Raw genomic sequence first — 22,903 nt, 5'->3', positions numbered from 1 at the left:
GTGCGAATTTAATTTTCCAACAGGACAGTACCAATTAGTTGTATATAATGTTCTAATTTTCTGAGGTACTGATTTTTGGGTTTTCATTGGCTGTAAGCCATAATCAACAAGAAAAGGAACATACGCTTAAAATAAATCACTCTGTGTGTAATACATAAGAGTTTCAAATTTTGTACTGAATTACTGAAATAAAATAACTTTTTAATGATATTCCGATTTTTTTAGATGCACTAGTACAGGAGAGATACAACATTATTAACTTTCAATGGAAGTCAATATTAATAAATTTATTTCAAGTAATTTTGGAAATTTTCTGTTGGTCCATTCATCAAAAAATTGACATGGTGTGAAAGTTTGTGTTCACATTATGTAGTAAACAAAAAAAAAAAATGGAGATACTTGTTTTTAATTGGACGGGGACAATACTCTGAATCAGTCAGGTTTTCAGATATTACTCATGTCTCAAACAATTAGGATAAAATTCAAGTTAAGTGTATTCATACAGACCACGGGCTGGAGAATTTGCAGGGACACACATTAGAATTGCAACACCTCATCACTTCTTTGAAAAAGGACCCGGTTTCCCCTGAAACATCTTAGCATGTTAGGATCTTACTCGCTGGTGGAAAGAGAATCCAGTGTGAAAATAAATTAAACATTGAATTCATCTTTGTGCTAATATGCTTACGGGAAACTCAGCCCAGGTTAGCCTTTTTTATATGTCGAGTACTAACCTGGCAACTTACAGTATTAGTGTGTAGTGTGCAACTGGCATGCAGCCATACATACTACTCTGACATGCGTGGAATGGAACAGCAGTATGCAAACTGGCCCTTAATTATGACCTCAGAAGAGAAAAAAAACAAAAGTTTTCCCACAAACAGAGCCTGGTCCACAATTGTTCTTTAATGATTATGCAATAAACAATACATTTAGTGTTGAGGGAATACAGGCGTACAGACTGCAGAAATAAATGAACGATAGAATACAATATGACAACCAGAAAGGAACAATTTTTCTATGCAAAATAAGATAAATGGTAATAAAATATTTGCAAGTCACTGTTGAGAAAGCATGAAGAAAACAAATATTGCCTTTTTGTTTATGCCTATTCTAAGCATTGCATTATATATATATTTATATTTATATATAGATGCCATTGTACACTTAAATCATGAATAACTGATAAGCCAGCTTTGCATGATCACTATATGATGTGCTTTTTAAGCATAATATTAAAATCTATGCTGCCGTATGACAATGGACAGGCAAGAAAGACTACTCAGCATCTACAATGAAGATACACAGAAACAATGACTAATAAAATATAAAAATCTATCACGTCATTAAACTCTACATCTGTTTAAGCCTTATCATGATAAAAACCAACGCCTGGACATTTGCATTTCACCAGAAATGCCAAAAATCTCATTTGAAAATTCCCTTTTGCACATTCACAAAGATTACTTTCAATGGTGCCTTTACAATTCATCTGTGCCATTCTATGATGAACTGGTGATCTATGATGTAAATATGTCCACAGCAATAAGAATGTAAGCATACACCATGTAGCCTATGAATAAACACACATACAACTCTTTAATGTTACCGTTTTCAAACAAATAAGATAAATGAGGAAAAGCAACAGACAGAAAAATAACATGGTTATTCTTTTAGTTAAAAGTACATATTTGTAAAAATGGTTTTGTATATTGCATGAACTGCTGGTATTCTGTCTTAAGAAAATAGATCATTGTGCGACTTTAGCTACAATACACACTGCTTAGGAAGGGGGCGGGAAAAGGAGAGCACAAATAAGGGAAGAGTTCTGCAGCAATAAATGGGATCCAGAGGGGGTGGGACAAGTAAGCATTTATGTTGAGGGGACTGTGCGTTTAGCATTAAGGCTCTTTAGTCTCTACTGGTCTCCACCACTATTTTAGATTATACTTCTTTGTCTCCACTCGCAAGAGAGAAAACTACCTCTAATACTTAAATATTAAAATCAAAGTTTGTCCACCAGGCCACTAGTGGGAGGGAAGCCCTCTGAACTATGAAACATGTAGGATCAAGTTGGCAGAGAGCAAATCAACAAGCTGTGGAAAATACATATTACGAAAATGTCAGATGCCAGGGACTGAAGGCTGACGGGGCCTTCGTTCTTCTACTTTAGAAGGTGACAATGGGTAAAAGGTAGAGGGGATGCAGTGTCCAGTATTGTAAAGCAGAGCATAGCTCAGTTAACTTGGTCCAGAGCACGCAGTAGCTCTTCCCCCTGTAGCAAAGGATGGAGGTCCTGAACGGGAGCGTTGACCTCACAGTCGTAGCGCGTCAGCCGAGGTAACCCTCCACTGCTTTCAAACGAGCTGCACAACAACCGACTGGCCACATCTTTAATGAAAAACAATCAATAAGTCTACCTTCAACATCCAAAGATTCACATTTCAAGTAAACATAAACAGAACAGTGATGTGTATTCAATAAATGAGCACCTTACTTACCAGATGGCAGTATAAGAATGGTCTTGTTCCCACCAAGCAAACTAGAGCCTTTAACCTCCAGTACTTTGGCTCTTTTTCCTGGTTCTATTGCATCATCCACAGACTGGAGCAAAGCACCCTGTAGGTGAGGAAAACCAAAGGACTCAAATATAAAATCAAATATCAGTATGCATCAATCAGATTTTGAGAACTGAGCTAAACACTTACCAGCCCAACAGCCTGGGACAGTGAGGTAACCTCTTCCAGTTTCCTCTTGCGCTGGGCATTCTGGATGGCTAACACCTTTGGTGACAGCTCTCGATCCACCGCAGACATCCTGGATGACAGATGTTTATGTTAAATAAAAAATTCCATTCATAGCTTTTGCTTCAACAGTACAATATCATACACAAAGACGAAAAGAGTTTATTTTAAATATTAATCAGTTTAATGTGTATTCATCTTTTACTTCACACATTTTAGTAAGAGCATGCTAAAGGCAAGGTTAATATTAAGAAAGTTACCCTGTTGTAAGGGTCCTGCTCCCCTGTGGGGTGGGTGCACGAGCTGGGGAGGCCTCACGACTTCGATTACCACTGAAGGGTGAGACAGGGGCGCTGCGTACCTCCTGCAGCATGTGAAGGGGTGAGGGAACACGGGAAGAGGACTCCTGAGATACAGAGCTGCTAGGGCTAGAAGCTGTAGTTGAAGGAGTGGGTAAGGGCTGGAACAGGGAGCTCATGTCTGAGACTGTGTGGGGTCCAGAGGGGAGGGGGTCCAGCGGAGAGGGGATGAGCAGCTGGAAGTCATCGTCCATTGGAATATAGGGAGCAAGCATCTCCAGGTCGAGATCACCCATATCCTTAAAATAAAAATACAACCAAATGTTAGAAGATGCAGCAGAATTATGCAAAAGTATGATTATCTGGTATCTGGAAGACATTGCTTACTTGAGTGCTGTATGGGGTCTTGGCCTCAGTGTCAATAGCAAACAATTTTTCAACCAAATCCAGTTTGAACTCTGAACCAATGTCTGAATCAACTTGGAAACAGTAATCTATTGGACTGTTGGGCTGGGGAGAGAGTGAAGTAAGCAATTATTTAATCTTAAAATTGATTTAAATCACATAAAATGTCGCTTTAAATCATTAATTCTCAAATGTAATCACTATATTACTGATCATTTTGAGTTCTCTGTTTAGTAAATCATGCCTAACAGGAGCATCTACTTACCGCCGAAGTGCTGGACCCAGTAGATGGTGTGGAAGGAGTGTTTGCAGCATCTGCACTGCGGTGAGAAGTAGAAGGAAATGCGAATTCCTCTCCTCCAGTCTCTAGTTTGTCCAAAGCTGGAGGGGGCTCACTTGGAGCCAGTGGAGACAGGGGCAGAGGAAGTTTCTCACTGGTAGAGGGCAGCATGACATCATTGTAGAGGGGCACTTCCTTCAGCAACTGCATCTCAGACTCTAGAAGTACAGTGAAGAATGTGAGTTTGATTCCTCATAAACTACAAACTTTAAAACATCACATTAGTAAAGTTTCTATGCATTAAAAAAATACTCGTTACTTTAGACACTACTTTTGCCATTTAACTGGTATTAAAATGTCTCTCCCTGAAATAGGTTAATCATTCCACAGGGGTATCCAAATCCCTCAAGTCATTAACTTGCCTTGTGCCTGTATGGCTTGTATTTAAAGGTACAAATGCTAATTAAAGCTAATAAAAGTTATTTATATGCTCCATGGCATATTCCCAAACACAAAAAGCACTGATAAAGGGCACTAACCAGAGCTGTTAAAGTCCAGTGAGATGATGGTGTCTCCTGCAGCAGGAGCCAGCACTGTAAGTGCCTCAGGCTCCTCCTTCAGTTTCTCGTAGAGGCTCTCTGGACTCTCCACAGAACATGTCAGCTTCTCCTGCTTGAAGGAATCCATGTCCACCTCAGTTTCCTCTTCTTTGTCCTTTTGTTTCTCCTCCTTCTCCACAGCCTTTGGCTCAGTCACTGTCTGCTCTAGGGAGAGGATCATATCTCCCTCCACAATGCCACTGTAAGACAGATCATTAGTGAGCAATGAAATATTACAAAATTCTCATTTGTTAAACACTGGTTATAATACAGATTAAACAAATGAATGGCATACCTGAGAACATAGTTGACACACACAATACACTGTGGCTGGGAGTTTTTGGGATTATAAATTACTGTCGCCTGGGTCTCAACCCACACATAGCCTCCCTTCTTAGCCAGCATTCGATACTGGCCTGTTGTAGCCTGGCCCTTTGCGAACACTAAATAAACAAAATAAAATATTTATTAACTTACCAAAAAGCTTCACCTTGCAAGAAATTTTTAATTGTAAGTATTTTTGGTCTAGTGGATGACAATTTACTCATAACAATGCATAGTGTTATTAGACTGTAAATGAATGGCCTATGGACACTTACAATTATGATGTGTCTTGGTTAGGTTATCAGAGTCTAGAGCATGGTAGTACTCATACACAGACCTATTAAGCAAGTCATCTGGCTCGTGGCCCATCAGCTCTGTGATTCTGAGAGACATAGGGTTAAATGAATCAGCAAAATAAAAGTTAAGTTTAGGCAAAGAGAATTAGCAGCAAAAATGTAAATCAGAATCAATAAACATGACCCAATTTCTCACAGTTTATAAAACACTAAATAAAAAGGGAGGGTAAAAACACTTTACCCAACATATTCACAATACGTTTATTATAATGACTATTTTCTTTTGCATCAAATATTCATACCACTAGGTGGTGCCAACTCCATGAGTAAAATCCAACAAGGCAGGATTGACACTTATTATTATTAAATCACTTGTTTTATAATTGAGACAATCTGACCAAACAAGTAAAAGCAAGAGTATTTCTGCCTTTAATACTGGTCATTTTTATACTGGCTCAAAACTCCTGTCTTGGGGTTCCAACTATGCTGAGAAAATACTGTTATTTTGGAAAATGGCACAATTTAGACATGTTTTTTTTATAATTCAGAGATAGTATAAATGAATACACTCGACTCACCTCTCATCGCAATATGAGAACTTCATGTCCAGGGTGTGACGGCTTAGGAAAGTTTTGCTGTCCAGAGGCACCTCTATGTTGGAGGGATGGGGGATGGGCTCACAAATTAACACCAGATAAGTAATGGGAGGCTCTCTGAAGCTACAGTCTGCAGAACCCTCACCAGATTCCTGAACACGCACATGCCCTGTGCAGTGGAGGACCTGAAAGAAGAGAGATCGGTATAATAATTTAAACCTGAAAACCTTTTTACAACTTTACACAAAGTACAGGAAATATTACCTCAGGGTGAGCATAGATTACAGTTTAATCTAAATGTTTGTATAGAAAACAATTATTGTTCTGGAATCAGCTTTAAAATTAAGATTCTGCATTTAGGTATCCAATTATTTTGAACAATACCTAGCCTAGATTCCATTTCCTCCCCAAAGGTTTTGCCTAAGCGCTGACACGTGAAAAAAACATGCAAGTCATGGAAGGTAATGTTCCATTAAGCTAAGTGAGCCACATGGAGACAATAGGCTGTGCTGGGCATTTCATCTGAAATCTCAGGTGACTAAAACGCAACCCATCCTTTTTACTGCTGGTGTGTACTGGGACATCAAATGAACTCAGCTCAACGAGCAAGTAAATACAAAACTAAATTTAACATTTACTATTATAAAAAAAAAGCACTGTCAGATGTGTGAGAAATGCGGAGGCTGACCTTCCATGTGGCAGATTTTATGTTGACAGTACGTCCTCTGCTAGTGAGTGTGCACTTCATGCGCAGGAAGAAGCTTCTTTCTGTGTTTTGCTCCTTGGTTTTCTTGGACCCTGTCCTGTGCACCAGCATTTCCCTCATTTCCTCATGATCACAAGGGTGTGCAAAGTCAAAAACACTGTGGCCAGTCAGATCAAACTGAGAAAGAAGAAGAAAAAAAAGCATTACAGATGCCATTCAAATCATATTATAAAATCTAAATTAGGAGAAATTAGACAGCACTTGTAAAATGTCTAGTGTATTTACAGTTATCATACTCGCAGATGAAACACTAATGTAGCCTTCATCATCTGTCAGTCTAATCAATTTACTGGTCATTACAGTAGTGCTGTATGATTTATCCTTCTTTTGACTTTGTCTTTTGTGGATTCAGCCCATATTCAGCCTGTTTTCGTCAACATGAACAAATCTGGCATGGTACGTACCTGTGTAAGGCCCATGCATTTGCAGACATTTTCTGAGAGATAGACCATATCCCCATCCTCAGAAAGCACCATAAGGAAGCCCTCCAAGGCTTTCAGGTAGAAGCCATTGAGCTGACTCTCCAGCTCAGACTCTTTCTCTGCATCACCTAAAAAAAAAAAAACAAAAAAAAAACATAAGAAGCTTTAGCATGCTTGGCAGCTATGCTCCTCATACAATTTAACATGAAATATATTGCCAGTAAAAGGATGTAGCCTCCTAGATCATGATTTATAGCACTCATGGCTGCACCGTATCAGAATTTAATTGTGGCTGGAAAGTTTTTTTTTTTTTTTAATCAGCTAATTTCATGAGCAACAACTGGAAAGGAAGACTTAATGTCTACTAATTTTAAAATATTTTTAAAATAAGTTCTGATGTGGGCCAGCACAGTCTTAGAAATACATTAAGCCTTTGACACTTAAATCTAGACATTGTTAGTGAACTCAACTATTATTACATTAAATATTTATACTCAGTATTTACGCACTGCTTGATACATGTAAAGGAAAACCATGTTTGAGGTGCTAGAGGTTTCGCTGAGTTGTGAAGTGTTTAAATCCTTCTCACATGATCCTTTACAGAATGCATTCTTTTTTAAAGTGGATGCAATTATAAGGTTCTGCTTAATGCATTTTCATACTGTGAACAGAACTGATTGGTGTTTCTTCATTACACTGACCAGAGCTCAGAAGTTTTCTCATGCGCAGGTAGCTAATGGTCAGCCTCATGATGGAGGCCTTGTCCAGGTGGGAGGTGACATTGTGGGGCAGAGGCAGCTGATTTGCTAGTTCGAAGAACACCTCAGACTCCTTCCCCCTGCGGCATCGAGCAGCATCCCTGGACTTCTCCTTCCTGCGCTCTGAGCTCACCCTGCAAAAACAGAGAGAGGAAAATAAAGACAGGTTAGCTTGGTTTTTTGCCAAGGAGAAAGTCATCCTTAATTAAACTAAGACTTAGAGAAGGGTCATCTCAGTTTGCTGAAGTCCTATTCCCTCACCGTACACGCAATCTCATTGGAGGACTCCAAAAGCATGAAAAACCAGTGCTCAACGCTAGTGGCTAGACAAGGAGGAGTGGTCATACAGATGATGAGAGGGTGTGTTTTAATTCCTGGAATGCAGCCGAGGCCAAAGGTTGTTAGCAAGTTATGCTCACAGTCAGTTTCCAATTTCTCAGTGTAAACAGTGAACACCAGACAATGTACAGGGGACACTCAGACACTGGGACTGTGGGACATTATACAACATGTTTACTCCTGCATATTTGACAGTGCAGATAGAGAAATACTTATTAAATGAAGAATTAAAGACCAAATATTTCTGGATTAGTTTAAGTAGAAGTAAAGCACATATATGCACAAATGTTAGAAACATTATTATAAACAAACAAGGAAAAAAGTTACAGGCAACATACAGGTACACTAGATTTAAAGCAAGACAAGAAAGAAAAAACATTAAATAATTTCATCAATCTTGTTAATAAATCTTTAGTTTGTGGTCAGAAGAAACCAATGCATTTAAACTCAGTTTCAAGACTCTAAATTGCCTCTTTGTTGTTGAGAACATTTGAATAACAAACAAGGTTAAGCAACGACTTTAGTTTTTTTGACTGATATACCTGAACAACCTGTTTCAAGCACAGTCACTTCTAAAGTTTACATACAGAGGTGACCCACTTTTATTGTAAGTTTATATCACAATGGCAGGAATTGTGACAAAAAAAAAAAACACAATGTCAGAAATACAAAAAAAAAAAAAAAAAAAAAAAAAACGTGTACATAGCATGCAAAGAGAATGGAGATATAGTTAGGGCTGGGTATCGAAATTCGATACCAAAAGGGCACTGACCAAAATGTCTGTAATACAGGGTACTGTGTATTAAAAAGAAGTGCCTGTTTTTGATACTTTACACTACACATTACACTATAATTACAATCCCCTTACAATAATACTGAGAAAATTAGCATAAGAAACAATTAATCATAATTTAAATTGAACTGAATTATAACTCAAGTGATTGGCAAAATTAAGTTATTAGTGGTGTCAATCTAATGCTAATACTCCTTAAAAAGAACTCTTAAACTGACATGCATTCAGTAATATGCTTTGGAAAAATATTTTGTAGTTTAAGCAGTTATTGCTTAGCAGAAATGTTTTTGTTCTTAATAAAGTGCCACAATCATGCTCCTTGTTTGTTTGTTACAAAAAGATCCAAGAATATGCTAGGGTCACATGGTGAGAGTATGATAATAAGGTTACTCATGTCAGCTGTTAAATAAATCTGTTGTGTGAGAATAATTACCGCTTTTTGTATTTTTTGGTAGCAATTTTTACAAAGGTATCAAAAAAGTACTGTTTGGGTTTCAGTACCGAATTCAAGATACCACATCGGTAGCGAAAACCTTAAACTATAAAGCCCTGGTTACAGTATTTAAATGATATTGAACATGTTAGAATTTAAACAACAAAATATGTACAAAAACATTAGGACAAAAAAAATACAGACATAGCCACTACTGAAAAACAGAAGGAAACCTAAAAGTTATATTGAACACAACTGAATTCCACACGAAGCCCGACTATGGTGATCAATCATTCTGATAAGCCAGTAAGCAAAAGATGGACTTCCTTTAAAGAGAATAACCCAGGACTAATAATGGGAAGTTACTGTAAACCATGTTCTTCTGCCATGAACAGCTTCCCTACTGATACTCAGAACAATAAAATCTTTAGCAAGTCTTGCTATTCCTACCCTAAGTGCAGTCATAGCTGCAAACACAATGGCATAGCAGGGTGTCAACTGTACACAAGAAAAGGAAGGAAGTCCATCAAGGCTGCCAAAAGACTGCCAGGAATAAACAACGTCTTAAAACAGAAGAACTCAATTTCTCTTTCAATATGATGATTAAAAGAAAGTGTTTGTTGTAAATGTAAATAAGATGATGAGATGCAAGTGTGGAAAGCAACTGCATGCTCAGTGGTTAGAACAACCAAATCACAGGCAGGAAATAAATGTACACTACTGAAAACTTTGAAAGGAAACTATGAAGTGCCTTTAAGAAGGGGGTTTGGTAGTCCAAATTAAGGTTTTCCAGTAATGGTAGTACCATCCTCAGAAGACACACTGGAGTGAGAAACAAATACACTAGGTCACAAGATTATTTTCAGCACTGCTTACACTCCTCTGAAGTGTCCTAATCTATTGTGTAGTTAACAACACTGCATCATTTAGCACAAAATCACATGTGGTCCTTGTTAGATGCCTTTGGAAAGATTTTTAAATCTCTTTTTTTGCTCTTTGTTTACCAGCCTTTGTTTGGCAGAACATAATCAAATAGATGTATCTATTTGTGTACACAAATTGATAAGCCACCCTAAATTACGTTTACAACAATATACTGAACACCAAAATACTTAAACATTAAAAAGACAAGAAACTAAGTGTTTACACTTTAATTTGGCTTGTTCTCTCTGCAATTTGTAGAAAAAAACTGTGCCAAATAAAGATGCATGTAGCAGGTTTTGTATTGGTCCAGCAGTAGCTGGTTTAGAAACATGGTGTGCAGTTACAGGCTGTACAAATGATGCAGCACCCTAAACAAGGCATTATTTCTTCAGTTCTGGTATCACCATCATTGTAAGTCTGCACCGAGCACTTTTAGCAAAGGCTTATCTACATACAGCAACTGAAACCGCTACTTCATCAGTCATCTTACAAACTTCAAGGGTCAGTATGTTTCTAAGAACTACAATACAAATAGGTAACAAGCAACTTCCAGCATTTGCTATCCTGTTTTCTATGGTCCTAAATATTAATTTAGGACATGCAATTTTAAAAGCAATAGGACCAGTGATTTCTTTCTTTTTTTTTTTTTTTTTGGCTTCCTTGGTCACACGACATTGCACTGTCATGTGATGAATTGGTTCAGTAGCTCATCCATTTCCACTTGCTGTTGTGTATACATGGTGGATCTCCATGGAAACGCATGCCCAAAGTGTAATTACAGTGTGTAGCAGTAAACAAACAGCTATTTTATTAAAGGTGATGTGACAAAACTCAGATGTGCATCCGGACGGACCCAAAATTACTGGACAACGAGTTCAGCGAAAAACAGTAGGTAATTCAGCTTTCAGTTTGACTGCTTTATTTGGGTTAATTGAAAAGCTTACAGTGAAGTTTACTGTTTTGATTGTATCGTACAGGCTTTCTTTACTTCTATAATTGGGTTTGCTCGGGTCTGAATCAGCAAGTGCTTTCCTCTGTTTGATTTGTTTTTTTAAAAAGGAAAAAAATGCAAACACAACAATATGTGCACCAAACATTGTGGAAACACTCTGCTTATTGTTACCATTTGTCTGGGGCAGAAGCAAGAAAGAGATGTAGAGTTGGAAAGTACTTATACCTGATAATTGGGTTGGATCAAGGTCAGATCAAATTCAAACGATTTGTTTAGACCTGACAGAGACCACCTCTTCTCAAGGGTTTCAGTGGGGTTTTGGTTTGCATCTAAAAGCAATTCATTCACATTCAAAACATTCACACCATTACGCCTATTTATGCTTATTCCGAGTACATGAGAGTCTCATGCCTCAAACAGATATAACAGTGCACAGTGATGGCGCTGCAGATGTGAGGCCATGGTTATTGGGCTCTTGCAGCTCAATATTTTCAAATCCTAATTTTTTGTCTAACATGCTCTGTTCACTTAACTAACAGCTGCTGAGCATCTGTTTTCACTGCAGGTTTGTGATGAGATGTTCCAAGGTGTTCCAATACTACCTTGTGCCACTGAATGCCAATGATAATTGTGAACTAGTTAGAGATGCTGATACTGACTTATTTGATGACAGAAACCAGTGATTATTTATGAATAATTATTTATAATAATTCATTTATTATACTTTTTGATTGCCATCATCCTAAACAATACAACAGACAGAATTAAATAAAGCTGAACTAGGGCTGAACAACAAATAACAACATCAATATAATAACAACAGAAAATGTTTCCATGTTATATGATAGGAGTGAATTTTAAAAACTTACAATACATCAATACACATTATTTACAGCATCTGTCACTCACTGATGTTCAGTACAGGGCACTTGACAGGATTTGGCAAACTCGTTTTTCTATAGTGGAACTTGAAAATACTTACATGATATATATATTACTGCATGTCTACCATCTGTACTTTCCCCCAAAGTCACCAAAAAAAACCTGACATCTAAAATGTGTTAAATTAGTTTCAATAACAGCATCTGTTTTTATTATATTGTGTAGTACATAAAATACAAATACCCACGTTTTTTGTAAAAGAAAATGCATGGCATGATTTCTAAAAAGCCATGACATTTTCATATCAAAAATCTAAGACAGATGTTTTTTGGCAATTTGGAAAAAAAAAACATTTTTTCAGACTAACCGCTGTGTCTATTTTTAAGAATAAGAAGCTGTCCTTCACGTGAGGTCAGCAATAATTTGTATTGCTTTGGACAGAGACAGTCCAGCTACATTTAGTGTGGCATGTGTTGCATAACACCAGGGCAGTAGTTAAGAAGAGCCTTGAAACAGAAATTAGGACCGACAGATTGGCCTGTGCCTGGACATTATGGGAGGGATTACCATGGGATTGATTCTGCACCACCGTTTGAAAACAAATACAAAACCACATATACTTGATCAATGATAATTCTAGTAATATGCTGGTATAGTACCAGTACAATCAACTGTGTACACAAAAACAATTATTTAAAAAGGTATGGGTTATTTAAACAAAGAATGGATCATACAAGGACACTGACCATTTAAATTATTAATTATACACCTGTGTGCTTTCAAAGATTTATGCATACTCATAGTTTTTGGAAGATACCCTTGAAATGGGGCAGCACTGACTTTCTTTTCACTTTCTCCTTTTCACTCCTTTCACTGACCATTCCAACTTAAAAACAAAATAAGATATATTCCAAATAATAAATTCATCAATTTTATAGTGATATTTCATTTAAACCACACCAACCACTCCATCTCAACCAGACAAATGTGAACCCCAAAGTGACAACCACATTGTAAATTTTAAATCCCCTTTAACCCCTCACAAAAAGGCATACCCAAACAGACATGAAATAGTGAAGTGTGCCTCACACATCCTTTCTTTTCTGACACAGTTCTTGCAAATGTCTTGCCACAGAAGTAAGCAGGAAATCCCATTGACGTCAACATCTGTGGTGAGTAAGAGATGATAAAAGAGGAGCAAAACAGCATCCTTTAACAGCTAAATTTGACCTAAATATTGATTTTGTGAAAGTCCTAATAAATGAAAACATAAGTTAATATATACAGTACCAGTCAAAAGCTTGGACACATCTTCTAAATCAATGTTTCTTTATTCCTTCAATCAATTTATTTTCTACATTGTAGCACACATTGTCCTGCACAAGCCCCTGACCTAAACCTAACTGAAATGGTGATTTGGGATGAGCTGGAGCTTCACAGAGTGAAGGAAAAGCAGCAACTATTGTTCAGCACCTCTAGGAACTGCTCCAATACCCTGAGAAAACTATTCCAGGTGACCCTACCTCGTAAAAATAGAGATTAAAATACCAAGAGTGTGCAGATCTGTCCTCAAATACAAATGTGGTCACTTACAATATATATAAAACATAATACATATTCTGGATTATTTCCAAAATATTTCACGTGTTTCTGCCTAGGTATTTTTTTTAACAGTCTTCAATATTAAATGTACACTATAAAAAAATCATAAAAAAAAGAAAAATCCACTAAATGAAAAGAGAGGTGCCAAAATTGTGTTTGGTAATGTATATTGTTACTATGTTCTGACAAAAGAGACAATTAGCTAGTGTGGAGTAGAGGTTGATTTTTTTTTTACATGTGTGCAGGTTATACCTAAAAATAAAAAATACCACATATACGTCAGATGAATCTGATCTGATAAAAAGGTTTAATACTATGAAAATACTGTTTTATAAAGGCAAACCTGTTTCCAGCTGAGGGTCTGAATGAAAATAGGTCACGTCTATAAGCTATAATAAACGTAACGAAGGGTTAAAAATCCCAAATCACATCAATTGAGAATCCCTTCTTTACAAAAACACAGAAACTCTGCAGTTTTAAGTCATCTGAAGCTATTTAACAGCAGCTTTTTTAACACACTCACTCCTCATCCTCCTCCTCCGCACCAGCAGTCAGTCCATGCCACGCTGACGCACTTTACTCCAACCGTTATTAAACATTTCTAATAAATATATATATTAGAGCTGACCCCTCTCTCTCTCTCATTCACCTTCAGTTTGTAGTTAACAAATTTTAAGCCACAAAAAATAAATCATCCGGTCGCTTATCTTTTACACACACACACACTCAGCTCCAGCCGGCGCAACACAAATCAAGGCAACTTCTTATTAGCTAAACTAAGCTAAGCTAGGTTAGCGTTAGCATTAGCTGAACCGCTGTCTGTGCTGCCAACGCAGATACAGACGCAGCCCGTGTTTTCGGCGTATATTCAAAATAAAACCGACACAAAATGTCCCCGCTGGAGAGATTTCAACAGCTACAGACGGTCCGAGTGCTGAGGTGCTGGCGTTTTTCGCTTGTTTGTAAACTTGTCAGCAAATTGCCTCAGACGCCCCCCAAGCACAAAATGGCGACTCCGCTAGGAGGACGGTTGTTTGCTAGCCTCCGCTAAGCTAACAGCTAACAGCAGCAGCAGAAAGGTGAAAAGGAGGAACAGCCTCTGTCTGCAGGTCAGAACAGCACAATAACACACATACAAAATCCGTCCGCCGTACCTTTTCTTTTCAGTGGCGACTCCAGTATCCATTCCTGGGTGAAACCTCCTAGTGTGTAAGGTTTTTTTTTTTCCCGAAGCGCCGGCGCAACAAAACAGCGGCTAGCGGCTAACGCTAGTTCCAGACCCGAGAAAGAGAGAGGATGAAGGACGTGGCCACCTGTCCTCCCCGAAAAACACCAACAAACCGAGCTAAACGCGGCCAAAAACACCCGCTAACACGTCTCCGCTATGTCTCTTGTACAGCCGAGTTCAAGAGGTCGCCCCTCCGTGGTCCTGAAGGTCAGAACATCTGTGTGTATTCCTGCGGTGGGGTTCTCCCCGGCACAAAGAGAGTTAAGTGCTACAGTCTAATGCTGCTCACTGAGGCTCCGCTACTACTACTCTCTATGTGGGCTCGTTCATGATTACGGGAGCGCGCAATCACATGTTCCTCTGGCACAGAGACAGAACCGGGCTCTGCACAAACGTCATCGAAAAACAAGCCCCCACACTGCAGCTCCAAACACACACACACGAGATACTGATACCTATATCACACCTACAGACCTTAATTCCACATTATATTACCCAGTTAATAACCAGGGTGACATATCTAATACCTGTATTTAACCCTTTCAGACCTTGCACTCATTACAATGGACATCATGTATTTTTTTTATTTTTAAATGTTTTGTTGCACATTACGCAGTTTGATAGCTGACCATGAACAACCCAAATGAACAAGTTTATCAACCAATTAAACAATAAATTGGCCTCGCCCATTGCACTGAATTTTTAAGCAATTTTTAAAAGTACAATTTTTATTCATGTTTTTTTACTGTTTAGGGACGGTTCACGAAAGAGAAATGTCAATATGAAATACTACTACTAAATAAAATATTACACACAGGCATCTAATGCAGCGGAAATAAAAATAAACTATTAAATATTTTAGTTAATTGGATTTGTTTGCTATATAGATGTTATAGTATAATATTAGAGTCTTTTCTGTGCATTTCAGACAGAAAACAGCATTCTTAAATGTTTTTTTTCCTTCACTGGAGATAATTCAGCTCATTGAATTCAGCTGGCTCATTATGACTGCTTATATGTCACCACTGGTTTATATGGAATCTCACTCTCTTTTATATAATTAGTTAGCTGGTTACAGTATAGTTACAGTCATTTAATACAATTCTAAACTGTATACATTTTAGATACATTATATCAATTATTATGTATTAATATTACGTATTAATAAGTTCAAGCTTTTGTTGGCACTGTCTCTACTGACTTCACTGTCCGGGGAGGTCTTTATAAGTCTATTTGTAAGTCTATGTTTCATAAAACTTAAGTATTTTACTTTAGTTATACAATATATTGAGTACTACTGGACATGTACATCATATTAAGCCAATTAGTTCATCTTTATCTGCTCAAGAGAATCCTATTTTAGTGGTTCTCTATAGGAACTACCATACTACTGTGTGTGCATTTGAACATCTGTGTCAGCAGTGGGTGCTGCCTAAATGTAGCCTAAAATGCAGCCTAAGTGCAGCCTAAATTTCAACATATAGTATATATACACTGCATTATGCAAATATAAGCTGGGTATATTAGTGGTTGGTGTTGTCGTGTGGGTGACAACATTAGCTTTATTGTGGTAGAGCCTGGTTTGACTCTGTGGTCAGGCCATTACACCACACTACATCAGTATCTTTCATTTAGTGAGTAGTGTAAAATTACTCATATTTATGTTTAGATCCACAACCAAATGCGGAAATCAGTTTATAGGAAAGACAGGTCACAAAAACGGTTGACATAATGATGCCAAACAATGACTGTCAATGACTGCAACACATTACATTTTAACTCAGGATTATATTGTTAATTGTATTACACATATATATCATTGTATGCCAATGTCTTAACTAATGTTAACCTAATGTTTCAGTGCTTTCACTGTATTCACCTTGTTTTTTCAATATTTCCAGAGCCAATTCCAGTGTTTGTGAACCCTTAACAGCATCCTGTTTGGGCAAATCCATCCACCCCTATAATATTATTTTGTATAGAATTTGAAATCATTTTTGTTTTCATTGTGAATAAAGTTTAATTACGGGCAATGAATGTCTCAATAAACAAAAATCAACAAAATACAGGAAATAAATAATATTGTAGGAGCATGTAACCCACAATTAAATAAATATATTGTTGTCAGTAATCCATCATGTCTTAATAAGATGTTTTTCGGCAAACATCATGGCAGACACAAAATCAATATTCACACTCAGTTAAAAGAAGCCTTGAATGTTACAAGGTCTATGTCCTAAAATAGGTCATGTCCAATACTTTTGGAATATGATTTAGAAAAATTAGCAAAATTATTCTACTGAAAGGTTGTCACTGTTACACTGTGATGATGTTATATACAGTACAGAAAGTGAGACTGTCTGGAAAGCTTTCCTTTTGGGTGATGTCACACTCTAACTAAAGCTGGAAAGACTGAATTATATAGTTGTGGTAAAGTAGATATTTTGCTTCCTGTTCCTCGCTCTGTGGAAAACAGATGGAGACAGACAGAGGAAGAAATAGATACGGACAGACAGACAGATGGAGAAAAAGAGAAGAGTACTACTATTATAGAGGTTTAGTTTTTTCCATAAATATGAAGTATTTTACTTGTTTTATACAATATAGTACTGATGTAAAATATAATTTTTTTAACCATTGTTAATTAGTTCCCATAACAGTACTACTGGACATATACACTATATTGAGGCTTAACAGCCAAGGTTCATTTAACTATTAAGAGGCATTTTAGCTTTTTAATGTTCACAAAATATGTTTTACAACATTGCTATTACAGTATTAACCACACAAACCAACTGTAAAGACAAATTATAAGGCAACAGAAGTGTACATATATATTTTTGCAAATTGCAGTGTTTACAGTTTTTGTACCCTGTTGGTTGGTCAGCCAGTAAGTCCACTTCTTATGGGTATAGCAAGGAAAACATTAGGCTGTAGAATATTAACTACCATAAAACAGCTGTGTAGACTGACTGTGAGCGCCAAACACAAGGTCCTGGCTACGAATAAGAGCCGGATTCCACAACTGTGTGTTAGAGGATTTCTGACAGTTTGAAAAAGAAACAATGGTTGTTGTACAGGATGGGGGTGCAGCTCCAGTGTTGGAGGGCCAGTCTCCAGCAAGGCTTAGTTGCCCAACCCAAACACACCTGATTCAAATCATCATTTCATTACCAGGCAAAGTAGGTGTGTTTGGGTAGGGCAACTGCCAGACTTAGCTGGATACCGGCCCTCCAGGACTGGAGTTTTTCTGAAATAAGGAAGCTTGTGTAGACTGTCTATTTGTTGTTAACGAGTGCTCCTTAAAGGTCACCTTCCGTCGTTTTTTCTTTCATTTTAAAATGTCTAGTTGTGGTCTCTAGCATGAATGAATGACATGTGAGCCGTTTTTGTAAAAAAAAAAAAAGTGCTCAGGTGTCTCTGTATAGCTCTTTTTTAATGGACTGTTTTAGGGGTGTGTCCAAAATGACCGGATTCCAGCTTTGCTCATGAATACTCATACATGCAAACAGCATGCAAATATCTCTCCTCTGATTGGCTAGGAGCACTGCGACGCCCCTCCACCGCTCTGCCGCTCACTGCCTCCCACCTCCTAACTGATGAGCGGTGATGTTGCGTCGCTTCAGCTCCGCCTCTGGGAGTTTCTCGAGCCAAGGTGGGCTGGTCTGTGAGTTTCTGCCTACGTAGGCAGAAAGATAATTCAAAATTCACCCGTTTTTCGGAGGGGGGGGAGGGGGGATTTCTTTGCTTAGCTCCTGCAGACAATGGGGGCTGCAAAACAGTTTAATGTGCAGGTGTACACATTCAACTCGGAGAGACCTACTGTATTCCACAAAAAACAAGAAAAATCGGATTTTCGCGGAAGGTGAGCTTTAACAACAAGTGAATCACATAAGCACCAATGTGTGATATGAGGAAGAGCCAGGAAACTGATGTGATGTACTTGAGTGATGTTGGACCAGCAACAGATATTGGCAGTCTAAAGTGGCATTCCTTTTTTCTTCTTTTTTAATTGAAAGCAGAAGCAGTAGTATTTTAGTAGAAGCAGAGTGAGGGAGGGGGACAAAATATTTTAATAAATTGAATTAGTGTGCTGGCACAGCCATCACTGCAACTTTATAATCTTTAATATATTCATTTTAAAAACAGAGTGATCTGGAAAGTTTAGGCAGGAGTTTTTCGCAACAGTGTCTGGCCTTGTCACTTGCTGTTGATGTACTCAGGTCAAATGCACAGCCTTTGAAAGATGATTCAGCATATATTGCTGGTTAGCTAAGCAACTGTAAAAAGGGGGATCATGCTAAAACAAGTTTTAAAAGTACTCTTTTGCACAATTACACATTCTCACCAGAAAGGTCTCTAAATCCCCGATTTCCAAAACGTATGCACCACTTAAGGTTTAAAGCATTTGCTCAAGGCTTTTCAGTAAAAGTTATTTTTTTAGAGTATTCTTATTGTATATTGTACTCAGTGTACACTTGTAAATGATGGGGACCTTGTGGATGAAATACATTTCATGTACAGTGTGTGTCTAATGATTGGTGCAAGGCCAGTTGGAAGTTGTTATTGTGACCCCCTGCACCTGGTCTTGGTTAGGGCTTCTTGCTTTAATTTACAGGGTTATGCAGAAGCCATATTAGTGGGAGAAAGCTGAAATGCCTTTAATTAAGGTGAAATACTGCATCAGAAACATTTGAGACAATACAATTGAGACAATATGTGAAAGGATATTTTTAATCCACACTTGTGCCATTTAGGTATACAGTTTCATACTGCAGATTGAATAAAGTTTAGTTGGTGAGGCAACTTATTAGCAGTAATTAGCAATGACTGCCATGACTAAAGAAAAATGAAGTAGGCAGAGATTTAACCCCTTTCACAGAGTACAGCAGTCCAGGAATAGTCTTGCATGTCTAAAAAAAACATTAGCTTATCTCCTACCATTCAGGGAAGATTAGTGAAGCATGTGCCAGGTAGGCACTGGGACAGTGAGTGAGTTATATAACTGGACATTTTAAGTCAGTGTCCATATCAGGCAAAAAAGATAACATTCATAACTGCAACCCATAAAGTCAAAATGCAGTATGCAGTTATGGTTATAACAGATACTAAAGTATGCAAAAGCAGAACCAATGTAATATTGTTATATGACATAGTAAAAAAGCTACAATCAAAACTAAAAAAATAAAGCACCTTTTTTCAGCTGTCAGGTCAAAGAGAGAAAAACAAAATACAAGCCACTGGGAGGCTTGTAAAAAAAAAAAAAAAGAAACTGTTCAACCAGTCTACCAGCAACATGACCGCACTTGCAGCTGGCCTTGTGACAGCTCTGCTCTTCATTTGAATATTGCCAACAGTCCTTGGAGCCATTACAGACTGCCTGCCAGACGTACTGTGTATTTATGGAATTCAGTGTGCTAACGGAGGACGCTGGATAGAAAATATTTGACCTGTCAAATAGGTCAAAGCAAATGGTACATTACATAAAATAATAGATACTAATGTTTCCCCACAAAGACGGCAGGTGCGGATGTTGTCAATGGAGGAATTCTTAAGACAAATTATTCAAGTCAAACCAGCACTGTTAAATTAAAATAGCTAAAATGACTCCTGGTGCCTTGGCACTTCCCTCGTGAAGAACCCAGTGAACTTCTCAGCAATGTTGACTCAATGTGTCGACTAAGTCTGAATCACACAGACACCATTCAGCCAGATTGTGCTGGCTTTTGGCTGCCTCAGGCTGGATTGCAGGCTGAGGAACTACAAACGCAAGTTTAAACTTTCCAGTCTTCATCAATGGCAGGATCCAATTTCTTGCGTAAAGCAGAGGCACATTTTCCCCCAACCATCCATAAAAAAATATTTAAGCATTTAGCAAATGACAGAAAAAAAATAAATAAACGAATTACAAGAACATCTGCTAAAGGTGAAAATGTATCAAACCAAACCACATAGAGATAAAGGTAAACTCACTAACCTAAAAGACAGTACATATCTCAAAACATATTAATTATAGTGACAAAGCTGTCATGCCATCACAATTAGTTCATTCCATTAAATAAATAAATAAAAAAAAGATCCTTAATGTTGCCTCATTTCTTGGAATGTCTCGGGAATGCAAGCTTGTATCACAGTGAATAAACTAAAATATAAGTCTGGCCATCTGCCTTACCAGATGGTAAGCACAAATGTGTGTAAAAGTCTGTAGTAAGCAACTCTTCAGTTGCCTCCCCATGACAAAGCACTTTATCACAAAGTCAGAGTCAGAGGTGCTCAACCTGGTGCTTGGAGACACTCCAACATGCAGACAGCGCCACCAACCCCAGTGTAACCCACCTGCTGCAGCTTGTCAAGCTCTCGAAACGTATCTCAAGCCTAGAGCAAGGTGTTCAAGATTGGAACTGGAAGTGTGGTGGATCTCGAGGAGCTCATGAGGCAATCCCTGATGTAACACACTAGTAACCAGAGCTCTTAGTAAGCATGATTAATTTACACATCCTATAGTCCTTTCACACATTAGCTTAAGCATTGTCATGGTTTACATTACACTGGTAGTCAGATTGTCCACTGGAAACACCATTAAATCACTAGCAGAATGTTCTTGGAGGATATGGACAAATGCACACTATCAGGTTTTGTGTGAAGGTCAAGGACCGCACCTTTCCTATTGTCTCCTGCCACGATTTAGACCACTGTTCAACAAAAAGTAAAATGTTCAAATACATTATAAGTAAAATGACACAATTGTGATAAAAGTCACACAAAAGGTATAATTCTGAATTGGACACATATGTTAAAAATTAAAACTCTCTACATTTTCAGACAGAGAATCAATAAATGTGCATCAGCTTTTAACAAAACAACTGATATCACTTAAGCCTCAGGCCTTTTTTTGTCTACCGTATTTTTGGCACTGTGAGGCACACTTAAAATTCTTAATTTTCTCCAAAAATTGTCAATGCGCATTATGTATAAATTTTACCAGTCAGATATTAAGGAGCAGTAAAGCTGCTTCGCTGAAGTGCAGCAGGTTAGGGCTTCATGCTTTAATTTACAGGGTTATGCAGAAGCCATATTAGTGGGAGAAAGCTGAAATGCCATTAATTAAGGTGAAATACTGCATCAGAAACTTTTGAGACAATACAATTGAGACAATATGTGAAACGATATTTTGAAACCACACTTGTGCCATTTAGGTATACAGTTTCATACTGCAGATTGAATAAAACGTAGTTGGTGAGGCAACCTATTAGCAGTAATTAGCAATGACTGCCATGACTAAAGAAAAATGAAGTAGGCAGAGATTAAAACTACAACTCTCTGTATCTACATTTTCAGACAGAGACTCAATAAATGTGCATCAGCTTTTAACAAAACAACTGATATCACTTAAGCCTCAGGCCTTTTTTTGTCTACCGTATTTTTGGCACTGTGAGGCACACTTAAAATTCTTAATTTTCTCCAAAAATTGTCAATGCGCATTATGTATAAATTTTACCAGTCAGATATTAAGGAGCAGTAAAGCTGCTTCGCTGAAGTGCAGCATTATACAGGAGTTTCAGTTTAGTTCTCCAGAACCGAGCATTACCCACTAACCGTGCTAGCTCTTTCGCCATTCAGAGGTGAGTACATCGGACTGTAGTCTGCGGACGAATTGCTAGATAATACCACTCTGGTTTACCGGAACACTCTGGGTTTCTTAGTGTAGCGCTGTTGGGTGGCATTAGCCGCTAAACGTGGCTAGCACTAGCGGTTAGCTGGTAGTGCTAATGCTACTTCACCCAGCTTTAGTGGAAATCTGAAAATCTAAGCTTACTGTAAGTAAAAAGAAAGACTTTACACACCCAAATAAATAGTTTCTAGGATAGAAATGTGTGTAGATTAACATCTAGCGTTCGTTTGACATTTTTTTTTTTGGAATTACAGTTTTGTTTACCTAAGTTAGCTTAGCTTTACACGAATTAGAGGGAAAACATGGCAACACCCCTGTTCCTAACTAATTTGTTACTTAATGCCCCTTATAATCCAGTGTGCCTTATTTATACAAATAGACCAGATAATAGATGTTCATTGATAGTGCGCCTTATAATCTGGTGCGCCTTAAAATGCAAAAAATATGGTATTATTCTTCTGGCTTCATTAAACAAAAACTCCCAAGATTGTAAGTACACTTGCAAGTACAATCCTTAAAGCCCAATGTACATGAGATTTAAGAGCACAATATGTTTACATTTCCAGTAAGACAGAGCAGGTCTGAATCC

At 37.8% G+C, this 22,903-nt stretch overlaps 1 protein-coding gene across 1 annotated transcript; it reads right to left on the bottom strand.

The window, feature by feature from the left end:
• Positions 1-886: 886 nt before the first annotated feature.
• Positions 887-14,973, bottom strand: hif1ab (hypoxia inducible factor 1 subunit alpha b). Its single transcript, XM_007256662.4, has 14 exons — positions 14,569-14,973; positions 7,433-7,623; positions 6,714-6,859; positions 6,232-6,426; positions 5,526-5,728; positions 4,927-5,033; positions 4,623-4,770; positions 4,268-4,527; positions 3,714-3,946; positions 3,431-3,553; positions 3,005-3,342; positions 2,709-2,817; positions 2,502-2,619; positions 887-2,391 (listed from the first exon to the last, which is right to left on the bottom strand). The coding sequence occupies exons 1-14, from the start codon at positions 14,598-14,600 to the stop codon at positions 2,237-2,239; spliced, it is 2,358 nt and encodes a 785-aa protein (XP_007256724.3). The 5' UTR covers positions 14,601-14,973; the 3' UTR covers positions 887-2,236.
• Positions 14,974-22,903: the final 7,930 nt, after the last annotated feature.

This window comes from Astyanax mexicanus, chromosome 1, assembly GCF_023375975.1.
Source record: "Astyanax mexicanus isolate ESR-SI-001 chromosome 1, AstMex3_surface, whole genome shotgun sequence".
Classification (NCBI taxonomy): Eukaryota; Metazoa; Chordata; class Actinopteri; order Characiformes; family Acestrorhamphidae; genus Astyanax; species Astyanax mexicanus.
This window is presented reverse-complemented; position numbering and strand designations above follow the sequence as displayed.